We start from the raw sequence: 23927 nt of genomic DNA, 5'->3' as shown, positions 1-23927 counted from the left end.
CTATTCTTCCAGTAATTACCATATTTTCTATTTTTATTTTCTCGTTATGCGTCTTTAGAAACTCAGTTGTCTTCTCTGTGTCTTCTCTTCTCGCTGATGATATGGTCTGTCCAAGGAGTGTGTGAAGCACTCGTCTAAAAACCACATTTAAAGTTTCTTTTTCACACCAAGCGAGTTTGTCCAACACTTATGTAATGATGTAAATACTGCAGTATGAATACCATTCCAACTTGTTTTATTAATCACCCACGTTTAACCAACACTGTAATATCAAGTACAATACACGAGTGTATAGGGTGGTTTTGTTTAATTTGACTATTGAAAAGATACATAAAATAGAGCAGACTAAGATAGAAACACGGATCCGTAGACTTCTTAAAGTCTCACGTAGTACAATACATTCCATATCAAACTAATACAACAAAGAGAAATAAATTTAACAGCTCCGTTCGTAACACGAACAACACCAATATATATAACACTAAACACAACAGAGATTGGTTTTTCTAGAATCGGTTACTTTTACGTACAAAGATCAATAGTTATGACGTTGTGTAATAATCACACATCAAAGGACTAATCTAGTCATGAAATATAAACACACACACAACATAAACTTTGTACAAATGAGAATTTACAGCACCGTCAGATCATGACCTCAAATTGGACTACGCTTTTTAAATCGATTGTATGGCAACAATAAAGAGAAGAAATAGTAATTAACCCTAACAATATTTCTCTGTGTGCGCCACGAGGCGGAGTTTGTACGCATTAACTTAAATATGCATACCAGGATTGACGTATATAGGCGACTATTGGACGAAGCTGTCTTTAATTATGATAAACTAACTTTTTTTTTTATAGAGAACAGCGAGTTGTTACCGTTTGCTTCTTGAACTATAATAGGAGAAATAGGGACTGCTGGGTAATTAAGGATTGCTGGGTAATCGTACTGAACATTCTCTTATACCACAATCAGTTTCTCTGGCCCAATGAAATGTGCTTATTGATCGCGTGCTTCATGCGGTATGAATCAGCCAGAGCACGTGCTTATTCTGCAGAGCACCGTCGGCACAAAGTCGGGATTAATACACATGGTCACGTGCGTGGGTTATGGTATAATCACTAAAAAAAGGCTTACAACTCGTATTTCGTCGCTGGGCTAAAAATTGAAGCATGTACTAAGTTTATTAAAAAAAAACAACGAACATTTTGATCTTCTTTAGACGTCCATGCTCGCAACTCACCACGGGTCAGCCATGTTGAGAATGACCATTGTTAAAATGACCAGGAAAAACTTCACAAACTACCGAATGAAGTAGTTTCTAAAGTGACCACGCAATAATACTGTTTAAGCATAAACTTAGGACTAGCGTGAATATGACTGATACAACGGAAGGACATATTTAACTTACGAATTACGTATTTAATCGCTTATATCAAGTCAACCTATTGTAACCGAAGAAATAAAATAACTAACCAGCAATTCACAGTTACCGGCCGTATCTTGGTTGTTTACGTTATCAACAACAATATGTTACATTAAAGGTGTTATTGCGCTTTTATTACCTGCCAAAAGAGTCCTAGTTGAGATTAGAAGTTTAATATTTACATGAAAACTGGCACAATAATCCAACTCCGCCATGATGGGTTAGGCTAGACTATCACCTGGAGTTAAAAGATGTGAAAAAAACTAACCACGTGCTTAGGGTTAATGAAAGCAGCACGAAAAAAACATTTTTTTTCACAGAATTAAGGTGTTCTTAAAGGAGATAATACATCAGGACTTACGAGGCAGTCACTTTAAGCGTTAATTCACAGTTCTCTCGCAACAGGGGGCGCTCTATGTGTCGCTAATTTTTGCCGGTGAATAGCTGGCTGTTGTTTTAGAAGTTGTGAACCACCACAGAACAAGCTACAGCATTGTTAAATTCAATTCGATCATCATTCGATAATCTCCTTTTCAGTCTTCATTCTCTCTTTAAACAATCAATATAGGAAAAATGACTAACCAAACCAGACTTTGGTGCGACTTACAGGTTCACTGAATCACAATAATGATACTGACCCATAGTTACTACGGGTTACTAGCACCATATGACCTCTACCATCAAGCAAGCTGTCCTAACAACTACTATACAGAAAGGATTGGTGTGGACGTTCCTAGAGGTCAAGTAATACACCACCCTCTGACCAATACGTGAAAAACGTATCACGTGTATAATAAGTAGGCCTAAAGGGGAGGCACCCATTTTATCCAATAAGTAAAGGAACTTGCTGTGTTCCACCAACTCTTACTTCACTTTTTGTTTCTAATGAACCTTTTTTCCATAGTTCACTCAACTTGTTGTAAGTTTTACAGGCCTGGCCTGAGGCATAATTTTGAAACTTTAAATCATAGATTCTGTTTATTTATTTAAAGAAAACTCTTAAGCATGTATATGTATAGATAGTAGTAGTGTACTGTTTTTATCTGCAATTCCTAGTATCTCTAGGTCATCATTGAAGTTAACAAAACAAACACGGCGTCGCTTTGGTAGCTCTTTTCCATAAGCAGGAGAGAATTCTGTAGGGTTAGAGTAACAGACCAATGGTTCCGTGGCGGCCTGAAGCTCACGTGCACACATATACATACAGGGGGGAAAAAAATCAAATAAAGTATAAACAGTCCAGCTGCTACGAAACTTTACAAAGTATTTCTTACAGTTGACAAGACCCGTGGTGGCTCTTGAGAATCTCACGTGACCTTCCAAGTCTCGCCACAAGTCTCACGCTGCTTCGTCATAGTGATGAACTTCCGCCTGTTCATGGATCATGTTTCCACCCCCTAGTCGTCGACTGTCAACTGAACCCTTAGAGAGAGAGAGAAAGAAGATCAGATATTAACTTTCTAGGCAGCGCCTTACAGAATTTATAATTCTTTAATAAGAACATACGGTTTTACGTTTGGCTACATTAATTTTTAAGGGGTGGGCAAGTTCGTTTTCTTTAACAGCAGTGTTGTCAATTGATCTTTAACTTTGGAATTAAAAATGCCCACTATTTAAGACCTTGTTATATATGTCAAGGAATGCTTTACATAAATTCAAAGTAAATACATAAACAGAACCCAAAACATCTACAAATGGTTAGAGCAAAAACCGGTTTAATTAAAAGAAACCAATAATCCACAATATGTATAATAAATAGGTTTAAAAAAACTCGCACAAACTGAGGGTGTCGATACTATAAAAGTGAGCTTATTTGGATAATACGTTTCAATTTTTTATCGTACTAAAAAACCGCTGAGAACCCTAAAGTTTCCATACCGTTCCATTTGGTGAACAGTATTTCATCAGGAAGTTTTGAATAGCAAATAACTAAAGAGATGGGTGAAGGAGGAGGGGATTACGCTGTCATACCAGGTGGTGGGGTCTCCACTGTCTATATTTGCACAAATAGCTAGCTAGGCTAAAAGACCGGACCTCAACAATAGAGGTTTTATGTGAGTAGACCAGAAATTTCCGGCTTCTGGGGACCAACTTTCCATAACTCTTATAATTTAAGCTAAAATAACAACAATAAAAACTATGTATTCAGAAGTTGTTTTTTTTTTCTTAGGTCAAGATCTTAATGTAAATTTACACGAAGTCCCCTAATGTTTAGACGAATTATTTTTACCTAAGAGAAAAATTTAATTTTTCAACTGTGAACTAGAGCTGAAAACATTTCAAATTAATGTTTAAAAAACTGATAATTTGGGAACTACGTAGTGCATTTTTTTATATAAGAAGCGACAGGTAAACATAATTCTTTACAGGATAACGAAGCCTGACGTATTTGTAACAAAAAAGTCAACAAACGGGTACCTTTGTTGGCGTTCATTTGACATCCAACAGTGGCTAAAAATATGTAAAAAACTTTCAAATAATCTCTGTATGGATGAGTTAAAAATAAACTATCTTTGTTTTGTTTTTTTCGTACAAAGCTACAAAACAAGCTCCGCATACTGTCCACTGTAGGGGATCGTTATATGTCCCTAAACTTATCGCTTACTCAATGGTTACGAAGTTAGGCCCAACAATAAACGACAGCCTAACATTTAGTGCTTGTATTTCAAAAGGTATTGATATTAGTTGAATTGTGTGCTCAAGTTCCGATATCAAAGCATCTAAAATCTTACCTATTTTTTAAATGTGTGATTTAAATCATGCGCGTCAAATTGGATGAAAACCTATATAAAAATCAATGAATATTGTCTGCTGATGTCTTTACTATTATTAATAAAATTTATTAAAAACAACCACATATTGGTAATCTTCCCTGACGTTCATCCATCAAACTTTTGTGAAGGGCCAAAAAAAAAAGAAGTTTGATTAATTATTTATAATTTCTTGACTTTTCGCAAAGCAAACTACGTATTGCTACATCAGACGTTTAGAGGTAGGTATGGGAAACGTAGTCAAAGTAAACATCTGTCAAAAATAAAAGTTAAAACCGAAAATTAAGTGTCTGAGTTACAACGAATGGCAAACATACGTTACACGTGAGATATTGTATTCATCAGTGGTTGCTAAAAAAATTAGCAAGTTTTTTGTTTTCGAGAAAGTTAACGCTGATTCTTGGAGCTCCCAAAAATGTCAGAATATTTCAAACTTAAAAAAAAAACAATTATGAAACTTTTTATCTCATCTAAAAAGATCTGGCGTTAAATTAACCAACAGGTGGCAGTGATTACTAAACACAATCACGAGCTACTATTTTCACGAAACCGAAAAGGACCGTGAGATTTCCGGCTGCCCTAGATAAAAAAAAAAGGGTTGACAGACTCAATTCTACGTTGATACATAATTCCCACGTCTTAATATACCTTTGTAACGTATTTTATCGTTGGTCAATTTGTTTTGTTTTTTTACAATATTTGGTTAAAATAATGCGAAGTCCAGTGCACGTAACGATAACATGTTAAATTATTTCTTCCTCAACAGTTTGATACAGGCTACTATTACTTGTAAACAGTTGTAGGCCTAAGCTCACAAATAACGTTTTCACTTGAAACAGAAATTTACTCGCTAATAATATTATGATTAATGTACAAATAAATTTTTACAGTTTCATAGCTAATCAATCGAGTAACCCAACTGCTCGGGAAAGTAGAAAATAAATGAAAATGACTGCTTCGCCAATCAAAATGCATAAAAAACATGGTAGGTAAAACAGTTTGAAGTAGGCCCGAAACATTACCTATCAATAAATTCAGTAATTCTTCACGCTTTTCATATGCTATTTATCACTATTCTTGTTTTCGATATTTTTCAAAATCTCTCGATCATTATTAACAGCTCTCTCTACCTTACATCTAAGTTACAAGAAAGGAAAATACATAAACCCATAACAGTACCAAACTAAAAATATAAAAAAAAAGGAACGGTGATTTACATATTAAAAATATTTTGCAAAATTAAACTTCATTAACACCAGCGAATTTGAGTCATTTCAAAATAATGAACTATCACAAAAAAAAGAACTGCATTACTTTACGAACAATAAAACAGATGAACCACATACACTAAACCACAGAATTAAAAACGCGGCACTTGAAATTATTTTAGGCAGGATTAGAGTAAATTAATCTTCGAGACCTTTATTTTCCTTTTTATTAATTATATTTTTTGTGCGCCAGCAATACCAAGCGTGGGGCACGCGCATACCGGATTCGATTTTATTACTCATCAGAATCTCTACCAGCCTACCCTCAAATTGAAATTTCAAACACGAGTAAGATAATCTACGAGATCTTGGGCGTGGTCAAATACATCAATCGAAAGGGTTTGACCTCCCGAGTCCCAAAACTGTAATTAGATCTCATATCGGTCAAGAGATGACGGAGCTACGAGCTAACAGTTTGTACTTTAAAAATAAAGAACAACTCAGAGCCATTCTATGAGCCGTTATGCCGCGGCTAAAAAAAAAGAGAAAATACGAGAAACGCAGAATTTTCAAAACCCCGTTTTTAATTATTTTTTTGTAGCTTATAATTAGTTAGGCTTAGCAATATACAAATGAATATGACTAAGTCTAATACAATGAATTGCCACAATTTCTCACATTTTTTTTGGGGGGGGGAGGATAAATTATTTTTTCCAGGAAACAATTTGTGGTAAGTCACAGTAAATGGTAAAAAAAAAAGTCAATAACTGACCCACCTCGTTAGATTTCGGTCCTCTTCCCTGATTTAATCTTCTTCGATCAGCTGAAAAATTATTATCACTCAGTGGTAAAGTAGCGTATGGGGCGGGGTAATTATCTTGTGGCGGTGGGGGCAGAGGAAACGGTGGTGGGGGAGGAGGAGGCTGTAATAAAGGTCTGGTTTTCTCGACATCCACATATCGCTGGGGTGGGGTGCCATTCATGCTGTATGGGTAGATTTTCTCAGTCACTGCTTCTGAAACAAGTCGATCATTTTGTAACTATATTCAACATTGTACTTCAAATATAGATAATTAGCAAAACGTAAAGATTTTACCTTTTTTTTATACTTTTGACACAAGAATACGTTGTACACGAAGAAATCGACATTTAATATAACCTTGTGGTAATTAAAAGAATTATTCACTTTCACAACTTTTGTTCCTAATACAAATTATTCGTTTTTTTTTTTTGTTTCTTCAATGCCAATCAGACACTTATAATAATTAAACGGTGACATTTTTTTGTTTTCACCAAATCCCGTAAGGCGGAAACATACTTGTATATCGTAATGGAATGCGTTGTAGACAATATATGTACCAGAAAGTTTTACAACACGGGATATCGTGAAAAGTTGTGTCGAGGCTTCATTTTAATATAAATAATAACCACCTTTGGTTTTTATCACAACAGTGTACTGAAATTATGAGACCTTTTCCTTTCGTCCGTCAGATGACCTCGTGAACGTTTTACTGACGGCCATTTGGATTCAAAGACGATTCTGTATTTTATTTGTTTCAGCCAAATAGCTAGACACAATGTGCAGTATCGTGTCGATACGGGAATGGTGCCTCCTCATTCAATTCCACCAGAATTGTATTATCCAGGATCTCAACAAAGTACGTATGATAAAATCATAAATAATATTGGTACACAATTAAAAACATTTTATTTAGGCCTATCTATGGCCTTCAATTGTGTACCAATTTTAACGGTGAATATTATTTATAATTTTAACTTTATACAAAACTGCTAAAATACAATAATTAAAGTATGTATGGTTTCCATAACCATTAACATGTGCACCAGGTCCATACTAAATTAAACAGACTCATATTAGCCACACAACTCTTAACTGTTAGGACGATATAGTCCTAACTAAGCCTTCTTTGGTTGCTGTAAAATCAGACCTGTTAAGGGTTAGTGGAATTCATTGCTCCATTGTATTATTTTCCACTGTACTTCATTCCAACTTTTAACACTCACACCTTGCATTCAAAACGGCAAACTGGAGTTCCATATATAAAACGGACCGATGGCCTTCAGTCCAAAGTGTCCACTTAAAGACCTGGTCGACTGATGTAACAACAAATGTGCTGGGTTTTTTTCACAGAACGTTTTCAACAAACTAAGAAGTGACTTGTTTTTGTTCGTTATTTTAAACTTGTAATTCCATCTTTAGTATTATAAACATATTAAATGTGATGAGTAACAAACTCACTGTTCCAGAATCACCATGGAAACATATTTTATGTGGTCATAGCAGCAAATCATGTCCAAAATCAATCATTATTATGAGTAAACACTTGATTTCAGGATGATTTCCTAAATGATCAAAAATTAAACTTCAGGAATTTATACATCACTTTTAGGCTAAATTATTTTAAACTTGTATTTATATTTCATGCACCTCCAACTTTGAAAGAAGATAGATGAACGATTTTCATTGAACAAAGAAAACATCATTTTGTAGTCGTTTTCAAAGGCTTTAAAATATAAATAATTAAAAAAGAATTATTTTAAATTATCAATGGATATTAATATGTATTTGTTTACTGTAATAAGCCACTCACCCATAGCCCTATTATATCGTCGTTGTTCCTTCTTTACATACACGCACGATACGATAACAACGAGGATTATGATGGCAACAGAAGCCACCACTGGGGCTAGAACTGGCAATCGAAGATATTCGGGCAATTCTTTTTCTCCTGTGATCACTGCATGAAGATTACGTTCCATGGGTCCTGCTGGGAAAGCAAAAAAAAAAAAGAAAAGGTTTTAAAACGCTTAGTGTATTTGAAAATATTTGGTATTAATATCAAATTTATTAGTGGCCAGGAATGTATGGCGCTTGACTCGCAATCTGAGAGTGGCGAGTTCGAATCCCCGCTCTACCAAACATGCTCATCCTTTCAGCCATGGGGGCATTATAATGTCACGGTCAATCCCACTGTTCGTTGGTAAAAGAGTAGCCCAAAAATTGGTGGTGGGTGGTGATGACTAGCTCTGCCTTCCTTCTAGTCTTTCACTGCAAAATTAGGGACGGCTAGCACAGATAGCCCTGCTGTAGCTTTGCCCAAAATTCAAAACAAAACAAACTTATTAGGTTGGGAAAAATTATAAGTAAGTCTAGCAATAGCTTCTGTTTCTTGTTTAGCATAAAGCTCCAAATGGCTATCTATGCTTTGCCTACCATTTTTAATTGATATGACTTGTAATCATCAAACTTTATTCGATGCATTTAAATTATTAAAAAAGTTAGCAAAAACCTTAGGTAGACATTAGAGATATCCCACAATTTCAAAAACAATGAAACAGATGTTCTGGACATCATCAAAGATCTTTAAACATAGACTGTTTGGGTTAACCAGGGCTCATTGCATTGACAACACTTTGGAAGCGGATGTGATAATCAAGTGATGTTTCTGTTAACAATCAGGTTATTCCTACTTAACTAACCAGTAGAAAATTGAAAGTCTATGATAACTGTGTATATATTTAATTTCTATTAACTGAGTTTTCATCAATCAAAGTCACTAGGTGAAGTACACGTTTTATTTTGTTTTGTTTTATATATCAATTTTGAGTGAAATTTTGGCAAAAAAAAGATAAAAACCAACGACTTGTATTAACTCAATTGATCTGATTATATGCAAACTCTGCCTTCTGAGCTTACCTGTTCCATCTGTTCTTACTGTTAGGGTTTCACTAGGGTTACTGTTTCCTTTTTGGCTAGCAGCTTGAAGATAAAGTTGGTAAAAACATCCAGGCCTCAATCCCTTTAGAATATATTCCTTCTTCTCTGTCTGCGGAATAGTAACCTCTGTCCATGACTTAGAGTCTTCTTTGTAGAATAAAATGTAATCTGTAAAACACAAGCAGTCAAGTGATTTAGAAGATAAAGAAACATCCCCGTAACACGTTCTTTTTCTAACATTCTTTCACTAAAAGTTAGACACAAGCAGACTGTGTTTATGAAACACCTGTTATGTTAAACTGTATGCCAGTGACCTTCACCTTTGACCCATGACCTTCAGAAGATTATTCAGGTCTAGAACATCACATGTAGTGCCTTTTGATTAAGTTTTGAAAAATCCATCTATGCAACCATGTGATATCCTGCCCACAAGATTGAAACGGACATTGGCAAACCATTATGTCCAGACCTGCAATACTTCATAGTGGGGTCATAATTAAATTACTTGAAGGTTAATTTTTAGAATGTGACAGATATGGTTACAATATTCAGTTCATAACAGTTTGTCCTTTCTACTCTGCTGTAATCATACAGTTTAAACCAAAACTAAACGAAACCTCATCGTGTTACTGAACTCGTATTTGGAGGTAGTACAACATCCATGCCTGATAATCACCGCAGTAAACCGGTCAAAAGTTTGCAAACACATTTGAAGTATTGTCTTATTTTGTTACAGAGTAGTATTAATTATTTGATTTTTACCTTGTTCTTGTAAATGTGGTTCTACCATATCACACTCCATGACTGTAAGCTGTTTTACAGTACGTAGATCCAATTAGATCTCGGTAAAAATACGTGAACACTCGATCATATACTGAATTTCTGTTTCACTTTTATCAGACTGAAATAATCCAGTGTTCACAGTGCCAAAAGCTTTACAACAAACGATTAAACACACCAGCACTAAGATCCACTTGAACCCTTATTCTTCAAACTAGATACAAAAAAAAACCTCTTAAAAGCTGTTGCATAAAAAGAATACTCACGTGAAATTATATCAGCATCATTTTTTTTCTGCTTCCACTGAATACTAATACTGGTTTCTGAACGAGTGGTTACTCTCAACGTCGGGGCTGGAGGGGGATCTAAAGGATATGAGAATACATATTTCTGACCAAATTATTTTTCTCACTGAAATTTAATTGAATGATACTAGCTCCATTTTTTTTATATGTATTAGTTTTTGAATTAAATTAGTTCAAGTACTGGGACCTTATGAATCATGTATCACAGCATAAGTTTTGAGATTTTTTTTTTTTCATATATAAACACACACATACCGGAATCTTTGGTTATCTTCACGATTTCTTGAGATTCTGGTCCTCTTCCTGCATCGTTGAAAGCCATCACAACAACAGCATACTCTGTATTTTTTCGCAAGTGTTGAAGCAAGTATTCTTCTGACAGACCCTTACTGAAAGGCACATGCTTATAAGAGTATGACTTGGTTGAAGCTTTTTCTTTGTAGCCAACATAGTAGCCCTTCAGCTGACCATTCCAGTGGTCCTTGGGTGGAGCCTGAACATAAAATAATAGCAATTAACTCTAATAAAGAAACTGTAGAAAAATTGAAAACACAATTTCATTATAAGCTGTATTAATATCAAATCAATGAAACAGAAAATATTTATACATCAAAGGCATTTACAGTTTGTTTTTGTTTTATTTTTGAATTCGGAGGGGGGGGACAGAAGTTAGTTTGGAGGGTAGAAAAAAAAAATTAATACTTTCCTGTTAGTGGAGTCACAATGTAAAGATAAAGGGGCTGATTCCCACCCTCCAAACCACCTCTGTAGACATGCTCATTACACGTTAAACCCTTTATCACATTCACCAATACATTTACACCAATTACAGTAATGGAAAAAAACCCTTTGATGGATGATAAGGTGCAGGAAGTGACACATCACAAAATACAGCAGTCCCATCAATACGATATATCACTGGTCAGTTTACTGCTCTCCTGTCTTTTATATACGTAATGATCAAACTAGATGACAAATAAAACACCAGCCAGCTGTAGGCTATCTCGGATTTTCTTTGTTTCCATGGGCTGAAGATGCGTACTTGTGTTTTTATACAATAGATTTCACTTCTTTTTACCATAAACATCTGTGTATCATAACGAGTGGAGATATCATTTTTTACTATGGTCTTAAAGTACAGACCACACAAAATTTTGTATAATTCCAGTATTTCCAAAAATAAACAACGTTTCTCTCTGTTTCAAGATGAACAGAAAAAAATTATCGAAACTTAGGAACAAGAATACGGTTTCTTTGTTTGGACACAAAACTGCACAGTGGGTTATTTACACCGTTTTCACTGCAGGGATTGAATCCCAAATTATAGTATTATAAACCCTCGACATCTTATTGCTGAGCCATCAGTGGACGATAGAAACAATTATTGTTTAAAACTTCAAAAGTAAAACACTGCACACATAAGTAGTGTATCAGTGAAATCTTTTGTTACTCTCATCATCCAGCTAAATTGACAAGTTCTGGTCTTGAGTGAAAAAGCTTGTTGGGACACAAAAAAAATATACCTGAAATGCTATGTATTACACACACACCTCTGAACCAAGACATAAGAAAAGAAAAGAAAAAAAATAAACATCTACAGTTAACATGATTTTATGACAGTTAAAAAAAGATGTAATTTTGACACGTCAACATCTGCACTTAACATGATTTTATGACAGTTAAAAAAAGATGTAATTTTTACAGGTCAACATCCTACCTTCCATTTGACATGGAGAGTTCCAGCTCCTCTAGCTTCTACCCATAAGTCAGTAGGAGGAGCACTTGGTTCTAAGAAATGGTAGAACATATATTAAGCCTGATTTCAATACTTCAACACAATGTTATTAAACTATCATATTAGGCTTAGTGAACTATTAATATACTATATCACATATTAGGCTTAGTGAACTATTAATATACTATATCACGTATTAGGCTTAGTGAACTATTAATATACTATATCACGTATTAGGCTTAGTGAACTACAGTATATCTTCAACTAAATTTCGGGAAGTTGATATAGTACATTGATAGGCTCGTGTCATGCAGGTTAAATATCTGTAATAAGATACTCCAATCTACATGATATGTTTTACTTATATTTTACATGCAAACAGAACAAATTTTGTATCTATCTTCACCATGTCACAGTATTTTAGCTAATCGTATTTAGGCATAGAGTTAATTAAGACCTCATTTTACAATTAAACAATGTACCTTTCTAACTCTTCATTTGGAAGTAAAATATTATACTTTGACTCATTTGAATTTGCTAGAGAACACCATCGTATTACGTTAAGACTTGGTTAGGTTATACAATATTTAATTAATCACAACAGAGTTGCAAGAAACATATTTCGTTACATTAATTACAAAGTCTTTCATCTTCTAACAACAAATAGTTATGCGGGAGTATACTTGTGTTACACAAAACTTGTAACACAAATTTCAGGTGGTATGAAAAACACTTTTGTTTACCTTCCTCTTTAGTGACAAAACGTCGGTTTTCTGATGGAGTTCCTTTACCTACGTCATTTTCCGCCATAACACGGACAACGTAGGACGTTCCTGGCTGAAGTTTATGGAGTATAGTTGAAGTCTGTGCAGAAGAAATGGTCTCTTCTTCCAATCGATGTGGAGCACCTGGAATTGAAGAATAGAAGAGAGACTACACGTTTTAAAATTTTCGTGTAAAGCTATACAAGGGATAACTATGCATAAATGTCCCTAAATTTGAACTGCTAGGTAAGTTTGCTAGTTAACATCATCCATAGCCTACTCCTGTCTAACCAAATAGTGCTATTTAACTCTTATAGTATAAACATAGTTCTAACGTTAAGATTGTGATTTTGTGGCAATGGCATGCAAAAAATTAACCCTTACATTCACAGTCCTAGCATACAAACAACTAGACCACCTCCAGCTCATTTTGGCAAACTGAGTTAATTACAAGGTTCCAAAACTGAGATGACTGGTATTTATTTTTTATTTTTTTTCATGGTCGGCAATAGGGCAGAAACAAAACATTAAATAGGCACCTTGGTTTCTCCAGTACTGGATTATGTACTTGTTTACAGGACTGTTCCCACTGTAAGGCACTGTCCAGGTAACACTGACACTTCTGGTCCAAGCTTGAGCAATACGAACATCTGAGGGTGCTGAAGGTGGTTCTAGGAATTTTGTGAAAAAACAAACAAACAAATTAATAAATGATAGAAAAATATACACACACACACATGCACAGACCTTTACACAATTTACGTGTTGCAACAGAAATCTCTGCCCATGAACATCAACAGAAGGAAGAAGCTAGCAGACAGAAGAAGAACTGATGGTAAAACAAGTTATTGCATTTTTCCAAAAGGGAGTCCCACAGGTATACACAGTGAAACTAAATCACACTGCATAAAAAAAAAAGTCAGAAATATCCATATACGCTACACCTGTATGTCCCTAAAATTTCCGTTTGCTGTATATTGATGTTCACGTAAAATATTCTTTAACAACAAATTTTTAATTACTTCAAAAACAGTCTCACAAATAATTTACTTTGAAAAACAGTTAGTTATGGCAAGTTATCATAAAAGCCGTACATTCTTCATTCTTAAGTGAGTCACCAGGAAAATTATCCATCAACACGAGAACAATAATAAGTTAAAATGCAATGAAATAGATAGAAATTTGTTTTTATTATAAATATAAACTTATCAAAATTTGTTAAACAATGGACTATATAAAAGAAATTACTAATATCATCACACTGAGAATACCTTACATTAAATTATAGGAGTAACCAAAAATATCATGGATACCACTGTATATTACATGTTTGTTGTTAAGCAAAGCTGTATAATTGGCTATCTGTACTATGCCTGCTGTAGGTATTAAACCCTAAATCGTATCTGTATATTACATACCGAGGACAATCAGCTTTATTGTTCTTTGATCTTCTCCATAAGTGTTCTTTGCCACGCAGGTGAAAAGGCCATTGTCACTGCGGTCAACTCCGTGAACTTGAATCTCGGACAAAGTTCCCACTTCTGTTGTTCTGTCAAATATCTGGTAACTAGAGACAATATGTTTTGTTACATTTTATTCTGTTCTTCACAAAATCAAGGTAAAAGAAATTGGAACTAGAGAAACTGATAGCATGTTATCATTCTTTACCAATTAAAACAAGTGATGAATTACTCCTCTTCACGAGTAATATTGAAACATCTTAGGAAGACATCCGAGTATATGGCATATTAACGCGATATGTCTGGTTTGTAGTAAAAGTTTTCATCTACATACTGTTGGAGTTGTCAACTTTACAAAGCAAAGGAAGTTTATAAATTACTCATGTTTAAATCTGAAGGAGGAAGTGCAAGGTCCCATCTTAATTTGAGTCTGGTTCCTGGAACTAAATACATTGTGGAGAATTTAAATTAACTTCAGTTCTAAGAATATGGGTAGAAATGCATCAAAGTTTTTAGCTAGAAAATACTATTAGGAAAGACACTAACCATCTAGAGATAAATTTATTTGGTCTCAAAAATGTGTTTGAAATACAAGTGGTGATTTAATTCATTTTTGTGCTTGATTTGACTTAAATGGGTTCAACTAGTTTGTTTCACACACAGACTGAAGAGAGGATACCTTCAGAGCTTTCCAGATTTATTGGTTGTTAAGCATAAAACTACACAATAGGCTATCTGTACTGTGCCCAACATGGGTATTGAAACCTGGATTTGCTCGTTATAAGCCTTCAAAGATGCAGCTGTGCCACTGGGAGACAGACTTATTGGTTGAGAAATTATGTGTGTCCAGAAATGGTTTAAGTATTATATTGGGTCGTAAAATTTCAGATACTTTTTTTTTTGTTATACACCACCAGTATCTTTCTCGGTTACAACTGATGTTACAGTCACCCAACACGTACATTCCCCATGGGTCAGCTACCAATAAAGTAGAAGTCAGTAATAATATTTATTGATGTTACAGTCGCCCAACACGTACATTCCCATTCCCCATGGGTCAGCTACCAATAAAGTAGAAGTCAGTAATAATATTTATTGATGTTACAGTCGCCCAACACGTACATTCCCATTCCCCATGGGTCAGCTACCAATAAAGTAGAAGTCGGTAATAATATTTATTGATGTTACAGTCACCCAACACGTACATTCCCCATGAGTCAGCTACCAATAAAGTAGAAGTCGGTAATAATATTTATTGATGTTACAGTCACCCAACACGTACATTCCCCATGGATCAGCTACCAATAAAGTAGAAGTCGGTAATAATATTTATTGATGTTACAGTCACCCAACACGTACATTCCCCATGGGTCAGCTACCAATAAAGTAAAAGTCGGTAATAATATTTATTGATGTTACAGTCACCCAACACTTATATTCCCCATGGGCCAGAAGAAACGTGCACACCGACAGTATTAACTCTACTACAATAGAACCTTTCAAAATTCGTCCATTTTCTCGGTCCTCAAGAAATCTACTGGCTAATTGAATATTTGCTTAAATGCTACAATTGCATTTTAACATAGGCCACGTGCTAAAGTACTGAAAAACAAAAACACGTAGATAATTAACTCCAATTGAAACTACTGAAGTGCCCGAAGCACAAACTGGTTTAAAAGAACCACGTGCTTGAAAGGATAGTTGTTGGCGAATGACAGCCTGACGTTTGAGAACAACGAACATATGACCTTGACGAAGTGGGTGTAACCTTGAAAAGTGTTTTACTGATAGAGATATTGACACAGTCTCGTCTTCAAGGGTTAGCAGTGAAATTATTTTGTTTTGAAATTGATTTGCAATATCGATGTTCAATGTATAACGTTCAAAAGGACAAGTGGAACCCCCTCCCCCAACGTATTCATGTGAATGATGAAATGATCTAAGCTGATCTTTTGCTAAAAAAACAGGATGGTTTGTACACCTATCAATCAAGCGATAAATAAATACACTTTTTGTTATTCAAACAACTAAGTCAGTTTACACAGAAACTTATCATTACAGTTACAGGAACAATCATTTCTGACTAAAAAAAACCCAGCAGCATCTATATAATTTATATAGATCACGATAAACACAATCATTTCTGACTAAAAAAAAACAAGCAGCCGAATATATATATATATATATAATTTATATAGATCACGATAAACACTCAATCACTTCTGAGTATTGAGTGTTTATCGTGATCTATATAAATTATATATATTTGGCTGCTGGTTTTCACTTCTGAGTAAAAAACCAGCAGCCAAATATATATAATTTATATAGATCACGATAAACACTCAATCATTTCTGAGTAAAAGAACCAGCAGCCAAATATATATAATTTATATAGATCACGATAAACACACTCACAAATAGGAGGTAATGCTAACTGTTGGTTAACTTATAGCACACTGTACACAAATTTTAAAATAAGAGGTCACTAACCGGCCAGTGTCCACCCTTGACAACCGGACATTGTCCTTGTTCCATGTGATGGTCATGGGGTTATCACCAAGAGCGTCACATTCTAGTTTTGCCGAGTCCCCACGATGAACTCTTTCAACAACAAATTTCTCCTCAAATCGTGCTGGCACTTTATGTAAATAAAAAACGAAACACACATGGAAACTGACACCTTCAACACAAGTTCTAATTAGGCTAATATTTAAAGCTAAGCACACAACTTGTTTCTCGATCAAAGCACTAAACTTTGGTTTATATGTTTTAATGTCATTGTCTGAAAATTGTACGAAAAATTTTGATCTCTCTGTCTCAAATATTCAAAATCAAATTTTTTTTTTTTTTACATACATGCTTTTAATTCATTTTGTTAATTAATTAAAAATAGAGGATAAACAATAAAAGGCCAAAATTTAGATTAAAAACGTAAAACGATATCGCTAACAATCGCGAATTAAATACGACACATAAGCTAATTTATTTACGGAGAAAGTTAATATTGTTAAAACTTCGATAAACTTAATGTACGTTTGATCATCAGAAATATAACTATTTTTTTTACAGATACTTTTGGTATAATTGATGATTATAAATAGTGAAAATTAAATAAATATTCCAACATTATATATCATGATAACTTTGTTATTTATCGATTTTCTTAAAAGAAACAAAAACAAAGAAACATTCATTTATTTCTAGGCTTGCACTTAATATAACAACTTAACAATATTCCAAATAAAATGTATTCAATCAATAACTAATTAACTTACATACTGCAATAAATAACTTTGTAAATATTATAAGTTATATATAATAAAAACGTTCGTATTTTTGTCTTAATCGATAACAACACTGGACGATGAATTTGAAGCACACTTCTTTGCTCTACACTTTGAATTTGTATAAATATTTGAACTTTTTAAATAATTGAACCAACATTTCTGCTATAGTTGAATCTTTAAAAACTAATATGGGTTTGTAAACACGTTATAACCAAGGGCGTGACCCTTTTGGAGAGATCTGCCCTCATCTGATTGTTTGTTTGTTATGGATTTCGCACAAAGCTACACGAGGGCTATGTGCGCTAGCCGTCCCTAATTTAGCAGTGTAAGACTAGAGGGAAGGCAGCTAGTCATCACCACCAACTCTTGGGCTTTTATCAACGAATAGTGGGATTGACCGTCACATTATAAAACCCCCACGGCTAAAAGGGGCGAGCATGTTCGGTGTGAGGAGGATTCGAACCCGCGACCCTCAGATTGCGAGTCGAGCGCCCTAACCACCTAGCCATGCCGGGCAGCCCCCATCTGAAGTATAGTCTTTTAAGATTTTAAAATACTCTACATTGTGAAACCCACTGACATAAAAATGTTAATTTCTTCTCCAACTAACTCTTTGCCCCCTAATGCCCCCCCCCCACTGCCCAAATAAAAAAAACAACCCACAACTGTCATTCTTTACAAAAGAATGTTCGTATTATTTTGACAGTACCAACAAACATGACTGAATATTTATCCATACTATGAAAAACGTCAGGTGTCGAACGACATTACTGAGGTAATATATTAATTACATACAAAACGTTACAGTTACTGTTTTCTCTGTCGCGTATTTCGTAGCAATCGGAATCTGACTAGATTAATTAGGGCTAGTACTTTGTTAGGCCTATCTGTACATTAATAAGGTTTATATTAATTAATTAATTATGGCTAGTACTTTGTTAGGCCTATCTGTACAATAATAACGTTTATATTAATTAATCAAGGCTAGTACTTTGTTAGGCCTATCTGTACAATAATAACGTTTATATTAATTAATCAAGGCTAGTACTTTGTTAGGTCTATCTGTACAATAATAAGGTTTATATTAATTAATTAAGGCTATTACTTAGTTAGGCCTATCTGTACAATAATAAGGTTTATATTAATTAATTAAGGTTAGTACTTTGTTAGGCCTATCTGTACAATAATAACGTTTATATTAATTAATCAAGGCTAGTACTTTGTTAGGCCTATCTGTACAATAATAAGGTTTATATTAATTAATATGGTGGTTCTTATTGCAAATATTTTCCGGTCATCTTTTATAACCAAGAGGTATAACTACATTAAAACAAAACGACAGTTTTCATGTATGAATTATACGTTGTTTTTAATCACTTGTTTTCACCGAGAAAGAGACTACAAGAACCTCAAAGCAAAACATTTGAGAGACAAATACCAAGGACACGACCCAAGTTCCTTCATCCCTTTCCTTGCGAAGTGCCACCTAGACATGTGGGAGAATGCACGAACCGCTGAGACCTGGCAGACTCTCCGGTTCCCAGGGTTGGTGCAACGGCTTTGTAGAATAGGGAAACGCGGCGATAAAGTTACGTGGCTTGCCACCCATTTTCTAAATATGATTTTCTATTTAACAAGTTATGAGTTTTGTAATTAAATATCACGGCTCTAATGGGTGTGTTTGATTATTAGTGCAAGAGAAAAAAAAAGATACGGCAATATAATAATTTTGTTATTAATATTTATTAATAAGACAAACTACACAAAATACATTTATTACACATTTCTGTAGAACACAACACTCCACCAGAGCAGTGATGAAATAACAAAAACACTCAATAAATTTCCAAGAAACGTTGATCAATGAAAAACATCACGGCATTGATGTTTCAACCATTTCAACCAATGAGGTTGCTTTTAACACATGTGATATTGACGACACTTCCTCTGGTAATCACGTGCACAACAACACACACAAGTTTTTTTTTGTTTTTTAAATAAATATCTATGTGCAAATGAATCCCAGCAGTGAGCAGGTTTTATGACGTGCTGGAAAATATATACAAGGACAGGATAATATAAAACGGGTAACACATGAAGGTTAGCAATGAGCTATAGAGCAGAACCCGGATTAGAAACGGGTCTCGTGAACCAAGAACAAGGTCACTGTGAAAAGTACAGTCGTAGTGGTGCTGAAGACATCATTAGGTGTAAACACGCTTAATCCTAAAATAACCAATGGGGACATGCCCCCCCCTGGTACTTTTTAACGCATTTCTTTAAACGATTTCTGCAACAAATTATTCGATGGTTGCAGAGCCCTTAACAGCATACGAAAAAATGTATACAATACGAACAATATTGTAATTAATTACACTTGTCATGAGACATTAGTATTAGGCCTAAGTTTTTAACTCTACAGTTTTTATTCAATCCCCTCTGTATTGAACAAAACGCGTCGTCGGCAATAGATATGGCGGACGTAATGTGGTTGAAGTACACTGTTCTTAAAAACTCTAAGGGACTGAATAAGTAGTGCAGTAGTACAAAAAATATAATAAGCCTAATGCCTTATGACAAGTATAATTAATATAATCATGCTTCGCCAGGTCGACAAAAAGACGTACACACCATAAAAATATTACAATTAATCATAATAATTCCATTTATACCTTTTAGTGATGTCACCCAACTGCTTTGTCAGTTTTTTTGTTTTTACAGAGATATGACAAAACAGAACACTAAATGTGTGAAAATTATACCTTCAATTTAGTGGCTACGTCTATGAAACTTTGCATAATTAGTTTGCCAAACTTGGACTGTTTAATCGTTCACATTGATTTTGTAAAACTGTTGCTGCTTTGAAGTGTAAAGCTACACAGTAACTATCTGCACTTACAGCTTTACACCGGGGAATATTTGTAATATAGAATCAAAAAATAAATCTCAAAACTAACACTTTCTGAAGGTTGAGTATTTGTGTGGGTTTTTTCTTTTTTGACACATTTTATTATTATTATTATTCCAACTCTAAAGCTATGTGGAAATACGTGTTCATCAAAAGGGGAAGCGCCCCTACATAGAACTTCAGTTATATCATCATGTAAAAATACGCACGTGACGGTTTTCCTGGTTCAACAAAAATTTATACAAGTCTACGCGTTCGACCTACGCAAGTGTCATTTCACTCTGTTACGAGACATCCGGTGTTTTTGTGCTCAAACAAGATATTTAGTGGTTTTCTTATTTTAACGTTAAATGTCAAAGAAAACGTTATGAGGGTAAACGATTTTAATGAAATCTAAATGAATAAATGACAAGAATACAACGCCACCTAATAAAGTCCAATTACCGAGATTACTCTAGGCCTAACAATGTAGATTTTCGGCTTCTAGATTCTCAACCGAATGTGATACGTCACTAAATGACGTCTGACTATTTTATACGTCAACAGCGAGACAGTAAGGCTTCCATGGAAACCGCCAATGAACACTTGCAAAAAACACCTAGACACGAGAAGAAAGACACCAACAGAGACTGGCATCAGCTAACACGTATAATTTATTTATCCATAACTTGTTCGCTTTTAACAAAATAACGACGATACAAAACGTTATATCTAGACAAACACACACATCAATTGATCACTGTCGCTATGGTAACGGAAGTGACTAACATCTCATATGAGACATTTCCTTGTATACATCGTCTGCTTTAAGATTGCGTGTTTATGTATCACTCGGCCCTATTCCTTTCAAACAACTTAAATTAACTCAAGAATGTTAAATATCTAGGTTTAAACACATGTATATTCCTTTTCTTTGTGCTTGAATTCTCAAGTCAGGCCACGTGCTTCCTGACGGAGACAAAAGACCGTGTCAGTTTACATCCTGTACCCATGTTTCCCCTCAACTCGAGTGACTACGTTTCGTGAACGCGAGTGTTTGTCAATTTGGTTCACTACGGCAGCAGTGTTTATTTATTTCATTTATGTTATAGCGCAGCGATTTTTTGCTACACAGTTTCAAACCCAATAAAATGGGTTACCCGTGACGTCATATTCGATGCGCGACATATTTAGGCCTATTGATTTCGCACATTTAACAATCCCAACATACGTACATGAAACGCATACTTTACAGGCATCAGTACTTCAAACTTATTTGAGGTAAATCTTAAGGTTTCTCAGAACTTTTCTGCTTTGATATTTCTGAGATAATACATAGGAAAACTTCGTGTCCAATTGAAAGCAGAGCAGTGGATATTGAGGAAGTTCCTGGATTTATTGGAAGACTTCTGTGAAAATGTTATCCTGCCGAAGATGACTAACACGTGATCTACGCAACACTTAACTACAAGAAACTTGGGGTTCTCGCGGAAGGCATTACGTGCATAGCCGAAGCAAGTACATCTGTTCAGAGATATAGAAAAGGAAGGTTGTATATGCAGTACAACACACATGTCGTAAACCCCTTTGACACAACGCAGCGACAAGATTAAGCCTTTTCTTCTTGTACTGTTTTTCTTTTGTTCAGTGTCTCGCTAAGCTACTCGACGTCTATCTGCACTAACCGTCCCAAATTTTGATGTGATAGATTAGAGGGAAGGCAATTAATCAATACCACCCACCGCCAACTCTTGTGGGATTGACTATCACTTTAAAACGCCCTCACGACTGAGAGAGCGAGCACGTTCGGTGACGGTATTAGAACCCTATCTCTACAGATTACAAGTCAAGCGCCCTAACCACCAGACCATGCCATACCCTTCTCTGTACTGTATCGTATTAAAGCAGTGACACTTGAAATGTGGCCTTTTTTTTATTATTAAATCATACTTGTTCTTCTACACTTCAGCCGAGGGTTTAACAGAATAACAATTATTAATAACTTCTGATCAAAGTAAACCAGTCGTAAAACTGTAGGTTAGTCCTAAGTTTTTATATTGAGCTCAGAATGCAATCCACTCCTAATAATAATAAATCAATATATAATTGATTAAAAACAATTACGTACATATCAACCAACACTGTTAATGTAACTACCGTTAAAAAAAAATACGATAAAAATATAAAAATGGAAAATTAGAACAGAACAAGACAAATCGCACGGGCCTATTTATAAAATGTATTTCTAGGCCCGTGTAATAAGGTTAAAAAAACACACGTCATAATTAAATATCATCTGAAACAAATATAAATCTTGGTTTTGGTTTTATTTATTTAAATGATAATAAAAATATACAACTGATCACCGATTTTTCACTCGTACTCGACCAGACAAATAAGTTCACTAGTGTTAGTTTTAGCTCAAAAAACAGACACGAAACTCTTCGTCAAAACTGCTTTATTTCATTCTGTGTCAAAAACGTAAAGGTTAGTTTATTCTTGCGTATTTATACGACCTCAAGATAACGTAAATATTGAAACAAAAACCTTGGATTTTCCAATCAAAACATCGGCAGCTTTTCCAAGAATACTATAAAAAAAATCAATTAAGCCTTGTCTCAGATTACGTAATTACGAGCAGACATGGCCACTTCTATTCAAATTCACACATCTGCTCTTACCATGAAGGGAGAGAGTTACAACTTTCATGACGTCATTTCCGATTCCGTTACTGCCCGAGCATCGATATCTTCCAGTGTCTTCCTGATGAACACCGAGAATGCTAAGAGAGCCATTTTCACTTATACGAAAACGTTCTCTCAACAGCACGTGCACGAAATCCCGAGTCTTTGAATCTGAAAGTGATACATAAGCAGCATGATAGGCTCATATTTCTTTTATAACTAATTAAAGTAATATGCAAATAAATAATTATTAATTACTCCTTTTTTGTTAGTTTTTTTTTTATTGAACTTCCAAACTTACCTGTCAGTGGGTTAAACTTCCAGCTTACTGTTGGTTTGGGATAACCCCCAATAACACAGTCTAACGTTACACTGTCCCCAACCGAGACTGAAACACTTGATGGTTGCTTAACCCATTTAGGAGCAACTATAAAAAAACATAATATTTGAAACTAAATAAGACTGTTTTATGCACAAACAAAAATAACACGTTCAAATAAATTCTGGCTTTATGAAACTATTAACCTGTTTTTGTTTAAAAAACACTTGTTATATTATCAAGTACAAATATCAATATTGTCTGACCAAAGCATACCAATTCAGAACTTAAAAATATAATGCCTATTTACACAACTACAGATCGCTAACGAATAAACCACTATTGTTGATTAAAGATCGTAACGAATAAACCACTATTGTTGATTAAAGATCGCTAACGAATAAACCACTATTGTTGATTAAAGATCGCTAACGAATAAACCACTATTGTTGACTAACGTTCGCTAACGAATAAACCACTATTGTTGACTAACGTTCGCTAACGAATAAACCACTATTGTTGACTAACGTTCGCTAACGAATAAACCACTATTGTTGA

General features: G+C 34.7%; 1 protein-coding gene across 1 annotated transcript; it reads right to left on the bottom strand.

Moving 5' to 3' along the window:
• Positions 1–290: 290 nt before the first annotated feature.
• LOC106474723 (Down syndrome cell adhesion molecule homolog) lies at positions 291–23502 on the bottom strand (the record flags this gene model as incomplete). Its single annotated transcript, XM_022403021.1, has 13 exons — positions 291–2852; positions 6186–6424; positions 8022–8198; positions 9128–9316; positions 10195–10293; positions 10489–10726; positions 11951–12021; positions 12712–12876; positions 13272–13403; positions 14151–14299; positions 16683–16830; positions 23048–23221; positions 23352–23502. Coding segments are annotated over 13 exons (2016 nt in total), but the record flags the coding sequence as incomplete, so codon positions are not given.
• Positions 23503–23927: the final 425 nt, after the last annotated feature.

This window comes from Limulus polyphemus, unplaced genomic scaffold, assembly GCF_000517525.1.
Source record: "Limulus polyphemus unplaced genomic scaffold, Limulus_polyphemus-2.1.2 Scaffold7601, whole genome shotgun sequence".
NCBI classification, from domain to species: Eukaryota; Metazoa; Arthropoda; class Merostomata; order Xiphosura; family Limulidae; genus Limulus; species Limulus polyphemus.
This window is presented reverse-complemented; position numbering and strand designations above follow the sequence as displayed.